Source organism: Micromesistius poutassou (assembly GCF_964030765.1).
Source record: "Micromesistius poutassou genome assembly, chromosome: 12".
Classification (NCBI taxonomy): domain Eukaryota; kingdom Metazoa; phylum Chordata; class Actinopteri; order Gadiformes; family Gadidae; genus Micromesistius; species Micromesistius poutassou.
In genome coordinates, this window is record NC_140282.1 from 5,499,336 (window position 1) to 5,519,791 (window position 20,456).

Sequence of the window (20,456 nt, forward strand, 5' to 3'; positions counted from 1 at the left end):
TGTCATTCTGCTTATCTCACTTGCATGGGGTTGACAGTGCGCTCTGTCTTCATGGCAGCAAGGTTTATAATTAATACCACGCTTCCCGTTTGGGCAATTTGGTCCTATAAACATTATTCCCTCTTCTATTTGACACAGAAAGCTACCATCAGACCACAAAGGGTCAACAAGGCATAGTTGTGTATCCCCCGAGTTCAATATTTCTGTGTTTTTTTTTTCTGTCATGCTAGTGCTAGTGCACTTTTGGACAGGTACAACCCTTTTACTGGAGGATATGCTTATCCCAGTTTCACTGTGTGCCATCAATAACGGTTACCATGGCGATCAGGCAGGCGGGAGGCATCGTTGGGCGAGAGTGGAGGTCTTAATGTACCTGGGAACATGAGAGTCTGTCTGCAGCTCAACACACGTTGCTGTGTCAGCCGGATTACTGTTGGAACAGACAGGCCTACAGACAAACACAGTTGTGCAAATGAGCCCAAACCCCTTATAGCCAGCCACGTGTGAGCCTGCTGCAGGTCTTATACGAGGGGGGAGTGGAAACATGAGATTACGATATCAATGGTTCAAATAGGAAGTCTGCCAGTGCAGACAGAAGATCAATTAAGTTGATTACACAAGGATGTTACACAACTAATGGGTGCTTTTGTTATAATCTTGATGAGAAGGTGGAATAATAATGTGGAAATTAGCCTGCTAGAGCAAAAATGTCTGTTCTCATCTCACGGTTATCTTCAATGCATAAAGCCTTCGTGTGATGTGTTGGAAAGAGCTGCATGCAATCCAGTGGGGAGCCAATAGGCGTCACAAACGGCTGGAGCGGTGGAGCGATGAAGCCGGATGAGGAGGCTCAGGGTTTGTGCACCATATGGTGCCAGTAACAGGAAATCACCGCAGGCATGGGTCAAGCAGTGTTGGAAATCAAAGAGATGTACACAGATTTGTAGAAGAGTGTATGTAGACATCATAAATGAACCGAGATTACACAGTGCGTAGCAGCGATGTTATCAGGGAGAGAACAGCAGTGTAGAGAGAGCGTGATATCCGATGATACACAATGGTGTGTTTCTGCAGCGATACAGTAGGCTAACCGTGGGCCGTGGCTTCAATGGTGTGTCGTGCAATAGTCAGGGGGGCGACAGCTGGAACAAAAAGAGCACACGTTCAGAGGAGGATATGGGAGATGAAGTGGCTCGTTCCCAATGGAGGCAGGGATAGGGCTGGTCTAAAATTGAATCTTTATTCTCTTCTCCTCAAACTTCAGAATTGAACACAGAAACCCAGCCGTGGTCCCGTAACAGAGCCAATCTCCTTGTGTAGTCTGTGTGAATGACTACACTTTTCATTCAACATCCCTAGAAAAAAGCACATAAAAATGACAATGGTGTATCTTATGTTTTTTCTGCATAGCTTCGAATGAAACAGATTCATTTGTTGCATGCCTTGTTTTTCCTATAGTGCATTGATTATTTATTATTAGCTTACAAGTGGAACACTGCTGTAGAGGCAGGGACAGAAATATTAAGCCCATTTGTCTCCTCCGAACCATTGGGGGCTCTAAACAGGTTCCTCACTCATTCGAATCAAGACAGAGGAACCTGAGGTGGAAACACATTAGCACAGCGTGCTCTCGTGAGATCTCACTTCTGACACTCAACTTGTTTCTATACGTAGCCTGCCTTCTGCATAGCAGCTGGCTTTAACAGCCTTTACACACGCACATCATGATCCTGGGCTGTGGTTGAACTATAGCTTGAGGTATTGAGTTAGACACTGAATAAGAAGGGAGAGCAAAAGAAAGACGGTTACAGTATATACACATTTTATATAGTTGTTGATTTAGTTATTGATTTTGATTTAGATGTGGAATTCAAGTGCATTGTTTTATTGGAAAATAAGATTACAAATGAAAATTAACATCAGCATAATATGCACACAACATGTCAATTATTTTATTTTCAAACACAAATGTCATTTTTTGATTTGGGCATGGTAATCTTTCCTTTCCTTTTCCTTTTCCTTTCTTATTTTATTTTTGCATGTCCTCTGATGTAAACTCGTCGACATTGGAAATGAGGGAAACCTCAATGCCCTACGAGTATAAATAAAGATTTGAAATTAAATGAAATGAAATCATATTAGCATTGATTGACAATCACCTGTGATCCAATAGGTTAAAGTATCTGAGTATCTAAGTATCTGTTATTTATGATCAAATAGACACATTGTTATTCCTTTTATTCAATTTAAATATACACTATTTTATTTGTCTTCCTTCTCACACTAATGAAACAACAACAGATATAATTGTAGATATTAAAGACACAGTTACATGAGAGTAGATACACCACAGGGGAAATAACCAAATAATATATTTTTTATACTTTTTTTATACTTACATACATACAATACAAATTAAGAGATGATTGAGACATTTTTTTAACTGAAGTCCAGCCAGAGCAAATTAGTAAATGACAATTCAGTGTGAAAAGTGCATACAGTAAGATTTAAGTATGATGCTGTTCCAACTTTTAGTGTCACTCACTAATGAAAAACACGTGGGAGGGAATAGGCTACAGTTTAAGAGAGGCTTTTAAAACCTTCTGCTGTCAAACATTCTGCATGAAATTACACTCAATATGAATACTAAACTCTTTTTTGATGAGGGAACTTCAAGTGCGATTAGAAACTTTGCTAATTAATTATGCTGTGAAATGCAACTCATCATCTTGAGATTACTTTTATACCTCATGCCAGATTCATGACTGAAGCCGGAAAGTGAGAAGCTTGGTGCGAAACAATGCTGTATGTGTGCATGTGTGTGAGTGTTTGCGAATGTGTGTGTGTGTGTGTGTGTGTGTGTGTGTGTGTGTGTGTGTGTGTGTGTGTGTGTGTGTGTGTGTGTGTGTGTGTGCGTGTGTGTATTTGTGTATGTCACTCCATATGCAAAATAAGGCCAAGGAATAAAAGATAGAGGACACGTGTGAACATCAGAGAAGGAGCTGAAAGCATTTCAAACATTGATTCCTCTTCCCTGGGGGAAAGGAGGAAACTGCTAATTGCTTGGGAGTCTTTCTCACCACACACAGCTCCCACTCGATTTCCACGCGATTCTTGCATTGCACACCATCCCATTGAAGTCAAGCCAATGAGCCATGCGTTTCCTCTCTTAATTCCTAACGTTCCTCCCAATTACATGTTGCCGCCCCAGTTATCGTTGTGGGAGCTGCAGTTATCATTGTGGAGCTACAGTTATCATTGTGGAGCTATGTGGGAATGAATTTCTGCCAGACTATCTACGGGGTCAAGCAGAATAATGAGCTGGGCCAGCTGGGGGCTTCCTGACACCACCTTGTGTGTCAGGCTAAACATGCTGCTGCTGGGCTTTTATAAGCGATACCTGCTCAGGTAGCCTACTGCTTCTTATGGTGGACCAAATAAACAGAGAATGAGAGGATATTTGGACTCTGTGTGACTAACCAAAGAGCCAAAAGCCTTCCTCAGCCCACATAAACCGAATCTAAGTGACAAGGGATTCCGTCTGAAATCAATTTTGCTTGTTTTCTACACACACACACACACACACACACACACACACACACACATACACACACACACACACACACACACACACACACACACACACACACACACACAAAACGGATATGAACAGAAATAAACCAAACATCTATGATAGCTAACTCTGCCAACCTCTCTCCTCACCACATCCTGCCTCCTGGTATAAAGGATTAAAATGAAAGTCTATCTTCCCATACGCGTTGTTGTCACCATGGAAACTATTCAGCCAGCTCAACAATGGCTGTTAAATGGATGAAGCGCTCTGATGGAATTCACGAGTAGGCTCAAACCTTTTTTTGGGGGTGTGTGCATGGAATGAAGTAGTCACATGATTGGACTGCTAGCATGGCAAAACGAGAATAAAGGCCATAGCCTAATTATCACCGTTAATTAGGAATTGTTCAGTTATATCCTTTTTTTTAAACTTATTTAATGATATGATGTATGATGATATAATGATTTAATGATGAAATATTTGATGATAACTTTTACCATTTATGTTATTGAACATTCAACCTTCAACTAATTTGTTGAAGCGGTCCAGAGATATACGGGCAACATTTGTAATGAGTACTTACTCTTTGAGTCAGAGCTGGTCTTTTCGAACTTTCATAAATAATTTTGCACTTCATATTATGTATCATCACAATTATATCATTGTCTGTGGGAGAGATGCTTTCATAGGAAATAAGCTTGCGGAGCTGCATTTAATGTATACGTACCTGAATGTAAATCAAGAGCATGCACTACATGAACAGAGTTTTGTGCAAATTCAGGCTTGCATGTTATCGATAAAATACAAGAAACATGACTGCAGACACAGGCCAACAACAAAGCAAAACATGCAATTAAAAAATAATTGCTTTCAAGTGAATCATCTCTTTTCGGCTATGACTAATATTTCTCGACAATTGCACGAGCAGATAAGAAGAATTAACAGATAAAAGGTATCACTTGTTGTCTTTGGTTTTTGTACCACACTATTATATGTACAAATAGGGAACACCAAAATAATGATGTCCCGTCGATATAGAAGGGATGCATAGTGTTAAACTACCCAACACTTTGGTGTTAGTTAGCTTTGGCATTTAAGCATTTGTGTGTTAAGACCCAAATTATTCATAAGCAAGAATAACTACTACATCATTCCAATAACCTCGCTAAGTTATTAATTCGCTTTCCCGAATACATAAAAAAATACAAAGTTAAAGAAAAAAAAGGGTGAAGATAAAAATATTCAAATTAAATTAAAAAAAATAAAAGATAGCAAAAAAGTATTTTGGACCTGCTCATTACTGGTAGGCAACTGTACCTGTAACCCTATGTGACCCTATGACCTTTAATATAATTAATCTACTTTAACTAATGTAAATAAAACAGACAATAGGGTAAATACTGCACAGTATGCCTCCCTGACCCTTGAATGAAGGGGCAATCCACCAACATCCTATTATTGTCATGTAGATCTACTATGCTACTTTACTCTAGGGACTTTGGTGTCACCTTATCTCATCTTTTTCAATTCATAAAAAAATTATACATCAGAAAAAAACATTTAATATGCAAAAACAAATTATTCATTGTACAGAGACAGAGGGGGTGAGCCATGTAATAAACATAACTACAACAATGCCTTTGCCAAATATTATTCCAAGAAAAATCTCATTCATGTGACCTCCCCCAACAAACACACACACACACACACACACACACACACACACACACACACACTGTCAGATGATGCTGGGCTTGTTGTGTGTGATCAAAGTCCATCTGAAATAATTTCCATTCAGGTAGTCTAATAGCTTCAGATGTGCTCCAGCTGAATAGATAGAGGCCAGCCTGTGGCCCACTGAGGCAGACAGCTCTCAATATGTTCTGCAGTTCAAAGGATATCCAAACAGCAGCCAAGCTGTAGTTGCCTTTAGCTGAATCTCAATACTGTCAATGGCCCCGCGGTATTGGGAAGGTTAGTTAAATGTTAAGGTATACCTCCAAACGCCAAATACTTGACAAGATAACTTCTTGATCAGAATAGTGTAGAAAGTGTCCAGGCCATGCAAACAAACCTGTTAAGTAAGGAATAATGTCCCATTATTGTTTCAGCCAAAACTTAGGTTGCTTACCACTAAGTACATTATTTCCCAGAGTGGTTTATTCCACTGATACCACATTATATATACCACAATGATAAGACATTAGATATTTTAATCTATAATGTTATTACTCTTTTTAACGATTTTAATCAGACAGAATCAAAATTTGATTCTGTGGTGCTTTGAGCATAGTGTGCTTTCGTTGTCGAGGAAGCATCTGATCAATATTTGTTGACCATTTTTTTAAATATTGGATTTTTGGCATATTGATTTTGGATCTGTAACAAGGCAAGTGACTCGTTATTGAGAAATATGACACAATCTTGGAACGTTATTGAGTAATTTGGATCAAGTATTTAACAATGCTGTTGTATCATTTGCAATAATAGACAACACTTTGTTTTTTTACTTACATATTAATTGTACTCAATACTTTAATTGATATAACTTTTTTGAAATGAAATATTACATTTGAATTGCTATTAGTAAATTAATTTGCTGTATGACAGTAAGACCTGTTGGCTTTACAAGCAGGAGTGTACTGGTTATTACACTGGTGGGTAATATTACCGCCACAGGCAAACCAGGATAGTGGCAAGTACTGTTTAATTACATCCATTTCCCGGTTGAATTCTAAAGATGGAATTTGGAAATGTTGCAAACATATACCTAACTATTATGTAGGAACAAATAAAAACAGACAAGGTGTTTCAGTCACAGAAAATTGTAATTGAAATAGTGATAATTGGCAGGCACCGACAAGAAGTACCTCAGACAGAGTTGTGTGGAGGTCGGGACCCTTATGGACATTCATTTTCTGACACATGACACACAACAGTATGATTCCTGGTTGATTGGAATAATGAAAATAATAGCTCTGTTTTATCTTTCTTCAAACAGTTGGTTAAATACTCGAAAATAAATAAATACTTGCTTGACTGGTTACATGCTACATACATAGGCCCTTTGCCTTTGTGAAAGTCATTATATTATTATATCCAATCATATTTAGATCATCGACTTCCACAGCGCAGCAGATTAAGTAACATGCAGTGAGATCATTCAGAGAAAGGAATAACAATATATAGATAGGAGAAAAGTGAAATGCATAACACCATAGGACACTATGTTTTTCCATCTGCAGACACAAGTGCATGTTGATTTTTTAAAGCAAATAGGTCTTACATGCTGCAGAACCATGTGGCTTTATCCCATCACTTTGTCCAATCTGGGTTTTACTCTCAATCTTCATCCAGAGGCATTCCCACCAAGAGACAGAATGAAAACATGTGTGCTTGCTTGGATAAAGATAATCATATAGGTACAAAGGTACATGACTCCTCTGATCCGAACCAGGTTGCTTTATATTCATTGTTTAATGGAACATTTATGGCTTATAATATTTACATATATATATATAAACATAAATATTTATATATATATAGCCTCAAATGAGCAATTTGAGGATCATTTGTTCATTGGCCACAACATTGAGAACTTCCATTTATTTCAAGCAATAAATGAATGTTATTTCTCAGCATATATTTGTATTAAGTTGCAAGTTAACATACACCTAGGCTATAGCAAAATGAAAGATAATGCAAATTGTGGAATTATATTAACATTAATAACATATCCAGGAAATGTATTAGGCAATGTCATTGCACATTAGCAATGACATTGCAGACATCAACTTAATGGTGAATAGAGTGTATAGTAATAGCTAATCATAAATAAAGGAAGAACATTGTAATTTCACACTATTTCACCAGCAACAAAAGCTAGAATGTGCAATACTGTCAATCCATCAGTTGTTTCCATCCATCTTATTCATCTCTATCCATTGATCCATTAATATCCATTAATTTATATCCATCAAATTCATTCATTAGTAGTAGTAGTAGTCCCCCAGTGGCGAGTTGTCCCAAGCAGTGTACAGTGAGCATAAGTTGTAATACGAAGAAAAAAGACACTTTGGAAGATATTGTATAAAACGTTGACCGTAAGCCATGAACCAAGCAATTAAAGCTGCAGTCCAAGCTGCTGTAGGTAAGATGTGAGAGTTGTAAAGCGAGACAGCAGAAAAGAGCGGTAGAGAGCATGTTTTTGAAAATGGACAACCCAAAAAAATGCCCTCCCTCTCTGCTCCCTCCCTCCCTCAGTTTATTTTGCATTCAAGCAGCTGAGATTGACAAGCAAGATGGATTCGCTGAGCCAATCAGGGAAGAGATGTCCAGATTGGCAAATTCAGAGGCAGGTGTAGTCAACTGAAAATAGATATTCTCTCTGCATTTCCCTCACTAATAGCCCATGGTTGGCAATGGCCTTGCTAACTAATGACAGTGTAGTGAGATCTTACCTACAGCACCTTTAAGGGATGCAGTGGACAGCTGTGTGACCAGCGTGTTGTCACTGTATTCCTGGTTAATCTTTACCAGGAGAACGGCCTGCATGCATCCAATACAAAACATGAGATGAGCAAAGCGTCATCATGCTGCTGGGAAACACAAGAAACTAATCCAGTTTGAGTAGGGGAACAGAATGAAGAATGGTTGTTTTATCACCTTTAGAGGAATGAAAATAAATCAAATAGTCACAACTTCAAGGACGTATTTCTTGCCCCCTCGAGACACGCCGCTCATCATCCCCGTTGCTGCTGCTGACGTCTCTGGGTCGATGCTGGTGTAGTAGTGCGTGTTCATTTGGTGGGGATGCTGGTGAGGGGGCTCAGTGCGGGGGGTGAGGGGCCCCTCGCAGGGCCCATGGGGGAGATGGCCCTGTGGCTGTAGTACTCCACCACTTGCTTGGGAACCTCTGCCAACACACATTTGGCTAGCGCCGCCGGGGAGGCCTGTGACAAGAGAGAACGGCGACAAGTTTAGAAACACTCCAAAACACTTGAGATGGAGCCACACACACTGCATTCAAATAACTTGAATGCAGATGGTTTGAGAAGCGAGACGAGCGATCTGCAGTGCGTTGCAGTGCGCATCTGTAGGCTGAGGGCACATTAGCAAGCGCTGGATCCGTCCTTTTCTTTTATGGGGATCATGGTCATGGCTAAATAGGCCCTAATTGCATCTCTGTTTTAATTATCATCTGTAAAAGTGTGATATTGACCAGGCACACTGCAGTTTATGATCCTCTTAAAAACTAATATAAATCATGTTGTATCCCATCGTTTTCATATCCATGACCAATACATCATATACATGCTCCAATTCTGAATCTTAAATGGAGGTCAGTTGGAAGAATGAAATACATAATCCAAAAAGATGTGCGCTTCAATGCATCATGGATAAGCCCAATGTTAGAGGCAGCCTTTAAATATGGTCCTCATTTATATAGCGCTTTTATCCAACATGCTTTACAGTGTTGACTGACATTCACCCATTCATGCACACATCAACGGAGTCAACCAGAGGCGTCATGCTCAGGGACACCACAACACTTAGCTAGGAGGAGCCGGGGATCAAACCAGCAACTTTGCGGTTACCAGCCAACCCGCTCTACCTCCTGAGCTAAATGCATGCAACAGATTTCTAATGTATTATTTATCCTCTGGACCTCATCCAGCACATTTCGCCCATCTGCAGTATTGGCGAGGTATGCAAATGCTCTGTGTTTGCTCTTTGAAAGCACAGCCTGTCTATGAGTTTCCTGAACACGTGTCGTAAGCCATGCTGTCCATAAAATACCACCAGGATTACTATGTGGAAAAAAAGAGAAAAAGAGTGTTTTCTTTGGAGCGCTGTGAAAAGGCCCCTCTCTCCATCTGTATTTGTGTCTGTTGCCATGTGAGAGCACCACAGCATGCAGCAGGTAGAGCCGGTGAGAAATAAGTGGATGACGAGCAAGACCCGACCAGTGGAGGAAGTGAGGAAACAAACCGTTTTGAAGTCTCTGAAGGGCACAAACTGGACAATATCGCGAAGGACTGGCTCTCCCTTTGGCGAGCGCAGGACCCCGTCGTCTCCGTCCAAGATCTGCATGTCTGTGAAGTCTGCGTTACCCACGCCGACGATGATGATGGACAGGGGCTGATAGGAGGCGCGCACGATGGCCTCGCGGGTGTCAGCCATGTCGGTCACCACGCCGTCCGTCAGGATGAGCACAATGTGGTACCGCTGTTGGAAGAATTTATTTAATTATTAACTCAGTATTTATTGGAGGAGCCACTTACACGTTGGCCCCTCCCTGTTGATTAATGTTTACCGAATGAAGAAATTTTCCGAATGATGAAAATAGATTTATTATACAATTATTATAATAATGTTTACAAAAAAATGTTACGTCCAACGAATGGCCTAACAGCACATTAATATCAAGGGGATGCCAACCTGCTCCTTAAGTTTCTACACACAATGGATTTCTATTGAGTGGAACTTTTTAAGATTGTGTTACTATGTAATACAATAAATACATATATGATATCTAATGTGATAACAGGATTGATCTTTGTCTCCTCTGTCTCCAGGTCAGATCCCATAAGAAGAGAACGGTTCATCTTGGCAAGAGACCAGAAGGGCTCAGCTGTTGCAGCTAAAAGGTTGTAATATGAAACAGAGCGGAGCCTAGTGTGAACATTTTTTTGAATGTTAATAAAAACAGGCATGTATAATCCAGTCAGTTCACGGGAGGTTTTAATTAGATTTTGTAATTTATAGGAACGTCAGCAAGCACAGTTGATAAATCTTGGGGAAATTTGATTAATTTTTTCACATGTTAAGTTTTGACGTGAGTCTCTTAAATAACACTGCATCATTTCCTTTCATGGATATACAGTTTTTAAGCATTCTAACAACAAAAGCACTACAATGACATCAATGTCAGTTATATTCCTTTATCACAGTTAGTTAGAATAGTTGGAATGAAAACAAGTGTAGCTCATTAAGTTAATTAAGGGTCTCTAGGCACGCCAGTGCCCATAATTAGCATCATCAGATACACCTGACTAATATTGAAGGTGTAATGGATGAAGAGATCACAAGCCATCAAGGTCCTCTTATGGTGCGTTCCAGGCAACCCGTAACTCGTGATTTCACGACCTTCTACCCGTGAAAGTGCTCTAGAACGGCAGTCAAACTCGTAACTCACGACCCGTGAACTTGTGTCTGATCGATGTACTCCCAGTTTGTTTTTTGACGTCACGAACATAAACAACAATGGCTTCCCCTGATAGTTCCCCATAGTTCCTCCTCTTCCTCTTCGTTCAGCTGGGCAAGGACCCAGCTCCTTTGGCGATAAAAAGTTTTGCACAAAAACACATGTCGGCCATGTCGATTTGTCAGTTAAGTGTAACAGTTTATTTTTTGTTATCTTCGCACGCAGAACGTCTTTGCACCAGCAATCCAAGCTCTGCTCGTGTAAGTGAAGTGAGGTTTCCATAAAAGTCATTGCACCTGTGTGAGCAGATCTGGCTTGCTGGCGCGGACACCATCAAAACAGAGCTGCAGGTTTGTTTGTTAGTCGTGACTTGCCTGGAACGCTAACAAAGTCGTGAGTCGTGAGTATGAAGTCGTGAAATCACGAGTTACTTGTTATTTTTATATATATATTTGTATATATCACTTAAAAGGAGTGTGTTGATTTTACGAGGAAAAATGTGTGAAAAGGGTCACCCTTGATGCTACCCCTACCACCCTCAGGTTGTAGGCTTACCATGAGAGATGGAAGACTGCAGACATTGTGAATGAAGGGGAATCTAACTCCCTGGCATCCCATTGTGCATCAGCACATAATGTGTCATTTAAGGGAGATTAATATATAGTGAATTCATGAATAAATAAGGTGTTTGCTTTGTATGAACCCATCCCAAAATAATGATCCAGAATATGCGTCCCTAAATTAACATAAATGGACATTCATTTGACTCCATTTTTTTTTTTCGGTAGCAAAAACTGCAACTTCAGGGCATTAATGAGACTCTGATCAACCCAAACACGATTTAAAAGCTGTGAGTCGCTATTTTGTCATTGTTATCAACTGGAACCCTGCACACCACTGCTTTTGCGTTAATGAGGGCTTGCCTTTTCAGGTTTCCAACATCATTTTTAGAGACTGTGATAGATGGACACTGAACTCTCTAGGGGGATCGGGAGGCATGCTTTCCCCCCCCCCCCCTCCATAAAATCTAGATGATTTTTTCCAAATGCATCAATCAAGCTCACAAAAAAATTTTGAAGATGAAAAATGTAAGCCCATTATTATCCACCTGACTAACAGAATTTTGCTCCAAATATTTTTAGATATAATTTTCTTGGGAATTGGAACACTACTATCAAGTGTTTGAATGTAAAGACAAAGGTTATTTTTGTTATTAGTTGGTCATGTATGGATGGCTTAACGTTCAAGACAGTTTTCAAGATAGTTGAGAAAGATAGATTGTTTTTCTTTCACATTACAAAGTTGCAAATTAAGATTCTGCTGCTTGCGCTTGCCAACAGTACCTAGATACATGGAGAAAGCATGTTTCCTACCCAGGCCTACTCTCCAGTAATAAAGTTACGCCATTGGCCATTCAAGGCTGAATTCTAAATGTTACATCTCAAAACTTTTCTGAAATAAGCCATCTGTTTTTTCAACACGCTATTAAGCTAAGCACTTTGACATTTCCATCAAACGTCATAACATCTATTTGCTACATTTCGTGTTCTGCATTGTGTCACTAGCTGTCTCGTCAGGCTTCCTGCAATCTACTCCGATGTGCTATTTTGCTATGTTACCCAGAATGACTTTCTGTAAATTGTGCATTTAGAAATTGAAGAAATGAATCAAATGTATGCTATGTCAAAATGTATGTAACGATATGTATTACTACTACTTTATTCATATTGCGAAAGCTAGACATTTTAATAAGTTCAATAAGAGTTTAATAAGATATGAATGGAAAAAAAAGGGATATCCAATTAATTGCTCCCCGACTGGCCTTGGAACACATGTGGAAACCTAGATGCTTTGGCCATATCTGGGATTCCCCCTATTGCCAGAACAGACCAAATTAGCTCGATCAGCTGTAAGCCTGGCAGAAATGAGGAAGCCCTAAGACCCTAAATTACAAATTTCATGCAAACATTGTAAAATTGTGTAAGCATATAATAGTTGTCATATGGGAATAAAACAAATACCTGATATGGTTGATGCTAGAGTGATTTCAAGAAATAATCACCTATAAAAACCCATTGTAACTTCGGCAGCTGCTGTTGTTATGTCTCCATGTGACGTAGTAGCGCCTAATGAAATCAAGTTTAGCCACTGTTAAGGCCTCCCCCACTACCCCTAGACTCTAGACAGTGGGGTTTTAACAGCCAAACGTTTTCTTTTTGTAAACTTGCTCCATTGAGATTAATAATTAGGAAATGCCAAAGGTCTAAGAATGTTTGTAAGTGCAACATATAACATACACGATCATTACATATCAAGTAAATCTAAATCTAAATAAAGGCAAAGGCCAAATAACTAATTGGATATTTTTATTGATCGTCCCTTATAAAGGCACAATATATAATTTATGCCACTAGGAGTCTATCAATCAAAACAGGAAAAAATACGTAGAAGTATTTTAACGTTGGATTGTAGTGTTGGATTATCGGAGTTGTGATCTTCAGCACCATTGCTGGGGAAAATATCTAACATTTACTTGCTAACTTACCATCAGGTGAGTTGAATATCCATAAAGCTGTAGTTAACGTTAAATGGAGAATGGAATCGTGGGGTAGCCCAGCACAGTTAACCGTAGCTTCATGAGCGTGTTGAACGTTGTTGTGATGTTACAACATGACAACGTGTAAACTTGGTGGCTGGCGTGAGCCACTTGTCATAGTAGCTCATTGTAGTGGGCTAGATCGATATTGAAATATCATATCAATAAATGAGGTCTCCTCTCCACTGGACTACTGTTTCCCTGTTTCCCCGTTTATAGGTAAAGGGGATATGACCATTGACAGGCGATCAAAATGACTGTTATGTTACCTTGAATACAAGAACGGATTTTGGAAACATTTGGGATAATGTTAGTACACAACTCAACAGAATATAAAACATAAGTCTAGTCGCTTTTGGATATTTGAATGAAAAAAGGATACATATTATACCTTTAATACAAAAGAATATCCTTTCAATAGATTAGAGGCGACATTGATGGGAACCCTGGGTGTAGACAGTCTATGGTTGCTTTGCAACAGTAAAAATGATTTTTTTTATGCTTAAATAAAAAAAGGTTAAAAAAAAGGCAGTGCAGTGCGCCTCGCTTTTGTATTAAGCTTTGCTTAATACATTATATTCTAAGTTATTATCTTATTATCATGTTAATAATTAATAACTGATTATGAATTGCTTACCAAGGAGTATTCATGTAGGAAAAATGCTTTGTCAATTATGAATCCACTATTTACTACTTAAACTTTATCATTGCCAAATTCACAGGTATTCTCAAGTGCTACTAGATTTTCATAAAACATTAAAACAATACATTCAAGATACCACAACAGAGAAAGTAAACAAAATAATGGAAGATGCTCATGAAGCGATTCCAAAAGCACTTATAGAGGATGTAAATAAAGCATGAGAGGAAATATTGCCACTGCATAGAGCCACCGTTTAACGCCAACACACAACCCCTTCACCTCTATACCGTGGCTTTCATTAGAGCAAACTGTTCTGTTCTGTAAAAACAACAGGTAGCAAATTACTCTGGGTAGAACAAGTGTGAAGATCAGGGCCATGGGAATTATGTCCTATAATATCATCAGCGACATCTCTCTCTATTGCAAGAGAGTATGAAAGAGACTCACCGAAGCATCTTTAATGGTCCCCTCCCCTGCAGCCAGCTTGGCTATCCTGCTGATGATAGGAGAGACGTTGGTGGGCCCGTAGAGCTGGATCTTGGGAAGGCAGTTCTGGTAGGCCTCGACCACACCTTGGATCTCTGGTTGGTAAGGGCACAGCAAACATAAACATCAAAGTGAAAGACACATCTAGCTAGATAAACTAGAGGTTTGAGTAGTTGAGCTATATATATATGGAAACATCATCCACGTTCTGAAAATCTCTGAAAAGTCTACTTACCTTCACATTCATCATCTTCAGGGTTAAAATTAATAGCAAAGTCGTGGGACACCTGTACAGTTGAAAGAATACAAAACGAAGAATATTACCAGATGGTTTTCAAAAAAACAAATAAGGATGCTTGCTCTTGTGTCAAATAAAACTAGGCGATAGTATACGGCCTTCTCTTCGATGAGTTTGGTCAGGCAGTTTCTCATCTTATTGCAGACCTTGCTACACTGAACAATTTTTCCCAGACGACAACTATTTTGTGTTTCAACCTCATTACGGTTTTATGACCATGAGTTTTTACCAAATTGCTTCCTCGATATGACGTTCGTCCAAATAAAAGAGAACATAAAGGCATGATTAAACAATGGAACGACTGGGCAGGGACTGAGTGGGCTCCCTGGATTAATCAATTATACTTATGGTCGTAATGTTCTCCTGAACACTGAATCAACTCTGCATCTGTGTTAGAGAAAATGAACTGTGAAGTATAACCACTCAATGAAACCACATTTCTGTTCCAAAAAGGCTGTGATAAGAGTTGCAGATGGCTTCAGCACGAAGGAGAGAGCTAGGGTAAATCTATGACCTATGATGGAATAAAGCTCAGAATCAAAGCAACTCTTTCCGTTTCCTTTTTCATTTCCTCAAAATATCTTTTGACAGCATCATTTTCTGAGCCAGGATTTTCTTGAATAGGGCTTTCTGACAGAATGACATGAACATTAAGAAAATAGGTCACACATGAACGCCTGTTTGGTAAACTGTCTCAGAGAGGCGGGAATATTAATGCAAATAAGAGCATACAATTGTAGATTGTTAAAAACATACTGTCTTGTGTGTGAATGTGAAAGGAACATGAAAAAAGGGAAGACATGGAGAGAAGATTGCAAACAGTCCGGAGAATAAAAAGTGACATAATTTACCTCATAATTTGGTGGAATTCGGGCTCCAAATCCCAACGCTGAAAATCTTTTGTCACTGAAATACAACGTAAAAAAAATAGAGGGGTTCATTATTTGATGTATTCTTAATCCATCATTTCATTCAAACCTTTCCAAATGAAGACAGACGTATATTAGTATACACACATTCCCAAGTATAAAGCCAAAAAACTAACTTTAGTATTTGAAATACATTATACCGCAACCATCACCATTTGTAAATAATTGTGCATTGCTCATCTGCATGTGCTGACCATTTTGATGGCTCTGCTTTGATCAAATGAAAATATGGATGAGATATTTATATGTACACTTATCGAGGAACAAAGCTTCTTGTCTGCCTTTCCACAGTCTCAAAAGCCTCCCTGCTTTACAATCTCACATGTATTCCCTGTCCCCAGCCATTTAGAAGCATTAGTGTTGTTTCCTTGTTCAAGTGTTATTTTGGTCATTTAGTTAGGTGTTGTATAATGCTACATGGATGGTCAGATATCACATTGTCAAAATCTGCACTTTCTTACAGAAGCTTATGTTTGAAAAGCAAATCCTAGTACTGCAGTGTTAAAAAGAAGGATCGGGAGAGGAACTCCGCAGGGTAGGGGGAAATCCTGTTGGGAGTGTCACCACGCAGGTCCTAGCTCTCCAGAGGATACCCAATGCAACGCTGCCACACCGCACAACGTATGCAGAGAGCTTATTTTAGAAAGATGTGTCTCTGTAAACCGTCCTATTGTGTCTAATATTCGTTGAAGCTAAGACAAAGCGCGTTCTCTCATATTATCCAGGGTAAGTTGATAGAATCTGTATCATGGGACGTAAATATGAGAGAGAGTCAGGTTGCTGCAGGGATCTCTTTTTTTTCTTTTAAGATATATTTTTCCACTTTTATTATAGAGAGAGATAGAGAGGAAAGTGTGGAAGACATGCAGTAAATGACCCAGGCCGGATTCGATCCAGGGTCTCTGCGATTAGGACTGTACCTATATGGTGTGCACCTTAGCCCAGTGCGCCACTGCAGAGATCTCTGACAATTTTATATATTTTTTATTTTACCATAGCTATACCATAGACACTAATTCAGCCCCACAATGCTGCAGTACAGTGAGTGAGTTAGAGTATCAAGTGAGTGTAAATTGTTCAGAAGAGTACATTAAAATGCTACCATGGAGTCTGACCTTCCTCGTTTCACATTTCTACGGTTAAAATAAAATATGCCATAAATATAAAAAAAAAGAATTGAGAGAATAAGTCAGCAAGATAGCCTCAAGTAGAAATTCCCTTTGCAGACAAAATCTATATTTTAATATTGCTGATAAAGGAGGAACCTAAAGCCTAAAGGTGTCAGAAATAATAATTAGTCATTAATTAGTAATGGTAGTTGATGATTTGGACAACATACGTGTGCCCTTTGGTTCTAAGCTTCAGAAAAAGGGTTTTAATAGCCTTTCAGTAATAAATGTCATAAACATTATTCAAAGTGTATATAATTTTTACAAATAATCCTACGGTTTCATTTTTCATCAAAAACAGAATGGTTTGAATCATGTTTGACACGATAGCAATGAGTAATTCACACTTCTAGAGATGGCCATTTTAAGCATTGTTTTACTGCTATTTCTGACTTGATGCACACACCACCTTTGAAGAGGCTCGTTGTAAATAGCATATTGAACCCAGGGGAAGAGTGCTCTGGTCACAGTAAAGAATCCTCTGCCCACACAGAACAGAGCCAGCCATAATGCACTCCTAGAAGAGACTAGAATTCCACATCACCTGATTTACTACAGGAGGTTTCCTTCAGCAGCCGGTGGTTGTGAATCAAAAGCAGTCTTTACAAACAGAAGAACTGCTCACACATGCCATTATGGTACGGTATGTTTGTATAAATGAAGGTGTTGCATGGAAATATAGATGCATACATACGTGAGATGAAATAGTGTAGCAACGTGATCAGGCTACATGGGATAGCCGCGGGTTTGCAATGTCTCTAGTGTGATCTGCGATGCTATAATTAGTTATTAAGTCCTTGCATAACATTCAATGGGAGGATGTGAATAAATCAAAGTCAGAGGGTGCTAATCCTCGTTTGACATCAACAAAGGAGAGGCCGTTTTCTCTCAAACTGCCAAAAAGTCCAAAATAAATTGATGTTCATCCTTTTGTTGCCAACAAGCATCCGCCTTTCATTTATCACTCAATGAATCAGCTGACAAGAATCAACATCCAATCTCAACCCATGAGTCATGCGGGCAGCCTGTATGAACTAATGGTAAACTATTAGTTATAAACAAATGGCATACTGATATTCATTATAAACTAATGGTATACTGATAGTTATTCTATCAGTTATAATGGTATAATGATGGTTACACTATTAGTTATAAACAAATGGTATACTGATATTCATTATAAACTAATGGTGTACTGATAGTTATGCTATCAGTTATAATGGTATAATGATGGTTACACTATTAGTTATAAACAAATGGTATACTGATATTTATTATAAACTAATGGTATACTGATAGTGCAGGATGGAGTCAGTGTTATGGCTTGACGTTGTGTTTACGTAGCAGGGGGGTGAACAGTGCAAAACCACTGTAGAAAGAAATCAAATTTGTTTTCACACTGTTCCAACATGACATTGCTGAGATGGAGGTGGCAACTGATCTTGTCTCACTGGGCTTTGTATACCAGTCGCCAAGTTTGCACAGAGGCGTCACCGTAGGACAAAAACCTCTGTGTTAAGGGTCTGCTAATAAAATGAAACAGTCAGCCACCAATTTACAAATTGACTCACAGGAACAAATAACAGAGACACCAAAACCAACAGGACAGGTGGATTAAATTAAATAGTTAGAACAAAGCGTCTGAGAACAAAACCAAAACCTAATTTTGGTTTGCAAATGTAATGACAACAGAGATAAGAAACTGTACAGTTAGGGTGGGCAAGTGGACTAGAGGGAGCTTTTATAGATATGTACAAATGTTCATATTCTTTTCAACAGGTTCCGTGTTTTTTGATGTTAGAAAAGGGGATGGCTCATCTAAAGGAGGGATTTCAACCGATGGACCAACCTGTCGTAGTCCTGACAGATCTCTCCCACTGCTATCAGGGCCTTGAGGTACTCATTGGGCTGGTAGGGGTTGATGTAGTGCAGGGAGCAACTGTTCCGGGGGTCCCCATTGGAGGCTGTGAAATCAATGGCTACCTGAAAACCCATATTTTTTATCAATAGTGAAAATATTCTTTACCATTGTATTAAATGTTTACAATATTTACATATTGTACATATTGACAGCCAATATACAATGCCATCATTTAGTTGTGCTAATAGTACTGTGCTAATAGTTAATAGTAATAATATAATAGCAACAACAATATTATTAATTAATGATACAATATTAGCAGTCAAAAAGTATACAAAAGGAGTGAACACACTTTTTCTATTCAATATTGTTAACATTAATTATATTATTAAATTATGTTATAACAATACCAATATCAATACAACACACATTCAATTGTGTCCAAAGATAAAATGCAAATTGCAAAAATAAGCAATATACAGTATACAGTATATGATGTAAAAGCATATCCTTCTGAAAAGTTCAGTTGAAGTTCAGTTATAGGCCAATGTATCATATTATATTAATATATTCATTTTTAAAATCATGTATATCTGCTGATGTTCTCGTTAAGAGATTTTCATTCTGTTTCCACACCTACACAGACCCATATCTAGAGCACCCACATACATGCAGGCAGCAACTGCAAGGAAAAGCTTGTGTGTTCCTGGAACCATGTGGTACACTTGATTAATATTCATTGCCTCTGTAATTCAGTCAGCAAGAGAGAGGTATCGCCAGGGAGGGCACAGTAAAGGGCCAGAGTTGGAATACATTTATGTGTTCATTCAAAGAGACTGCCTCCAGCAGGATAGCTATCATCAAACATGAAGCAGAAATACACTGGAAATACCCATTGGGAGGAAACGTCTATGTTTCAGATAAATGTAACATTTAATCATAATACAACTCTGGGTGGGATTGTTTCCGGCCTGTTAACGGTCCAGTTGTGTATATATATGACAGACACATCGAGTTATATTCGACCTCCTGTGACGAAGCCAGAAAGATGGGCAGGATACCCTACTGTTTGCTCTCACTTACTGATCAAAGGTGATGTGTTGCCGAAACTAGCTAATGTGATTTACCGTAAAATGGATCTGGCATCCTCCCATGATGTAGTCCAAGAAGGAGTACACTCTGTGGAGCTGATGGGAAAGAAAGCACAAACAGCAAGCCGTTGTCAGGCGCGTCTAGCAGTCACCGTGGCTGTTGTTGAGCACAGTGGACAATCACTCATTCAATTGGGACATGTTCCATCAAATGTCTGGACAGGAATCATTTTGAGGACTGCATTTTGGCGTTCGTCCCACACACCATTTGTGGTGTTTCCTGGACGGGCTGTTTTATGAGGCAACATAAGCGATGAGCGGGTCTATCTGCGTTGCCGTACTATCGACTTGTTGTGTATGAAGTAATCAACCGTTCAATTGTGGGAACGGTTCGGCCCTCACCTTAAGGTCGCTGAGGATGACAACACCAGAGTTCTTGTAGTTCCTTTTCTTTTGCTTGTACTTTGGATTTACACAATCCCACGACACCTTGAAGATTGACATTGACAAAGCAGAAAGAAAACTGTACATTTAATATTGATCTTAATCACTTAATCATGTATATATATATATATATATATATATACATATATATATACATA

The 20,456-nt window shown here is 38.9% G+C and overlaps 1 protein-coding gene across 1 annotated transcript in view; it reads right to left on the reverse strand.

The window, feature by feature from the left end:
- Positions 1-8,373: 8,373 nt before the first annotated feature.
- cpne7 (copine VII) overlaps positions 8,374-20,456 on the reverse strand; it is a gene marked incomplete at both ends in the record, with an annotated part of 20,649 nt that continues 8,566 nt past the window's right edge. The window contains 8 exons of the mRNA XM_084475898.1: positions 8,374-8,526; positions 9,566-9,802; positions 14,468-14,601; positions 14,742-14,793; positions 15,656-15,710; positions 18,752-18,885; positions 19,891-19,950; positions 20,257-20,343. Of these exons, the coding sequence (XP_084332024.1) occupies positions 8,374-8,526; positions 9,566-9,802; positions 14,468-14,601; positions 14,742-14,793; positions 15,656-15,710; positions 18,752-18,885; positions 19,891-19,950; positions 20,257-20,343 (912 nt within the window). The remainder of the gene's footprint in view (positions 8,527-9,565; positions 9,803-14,467; positions 14,602-14,741; positions 14,794-15,655; positions 15,711-18,751; positions 18,886-19,890; positions 19,951-20,256; positions 20,344-20,456) is intronic.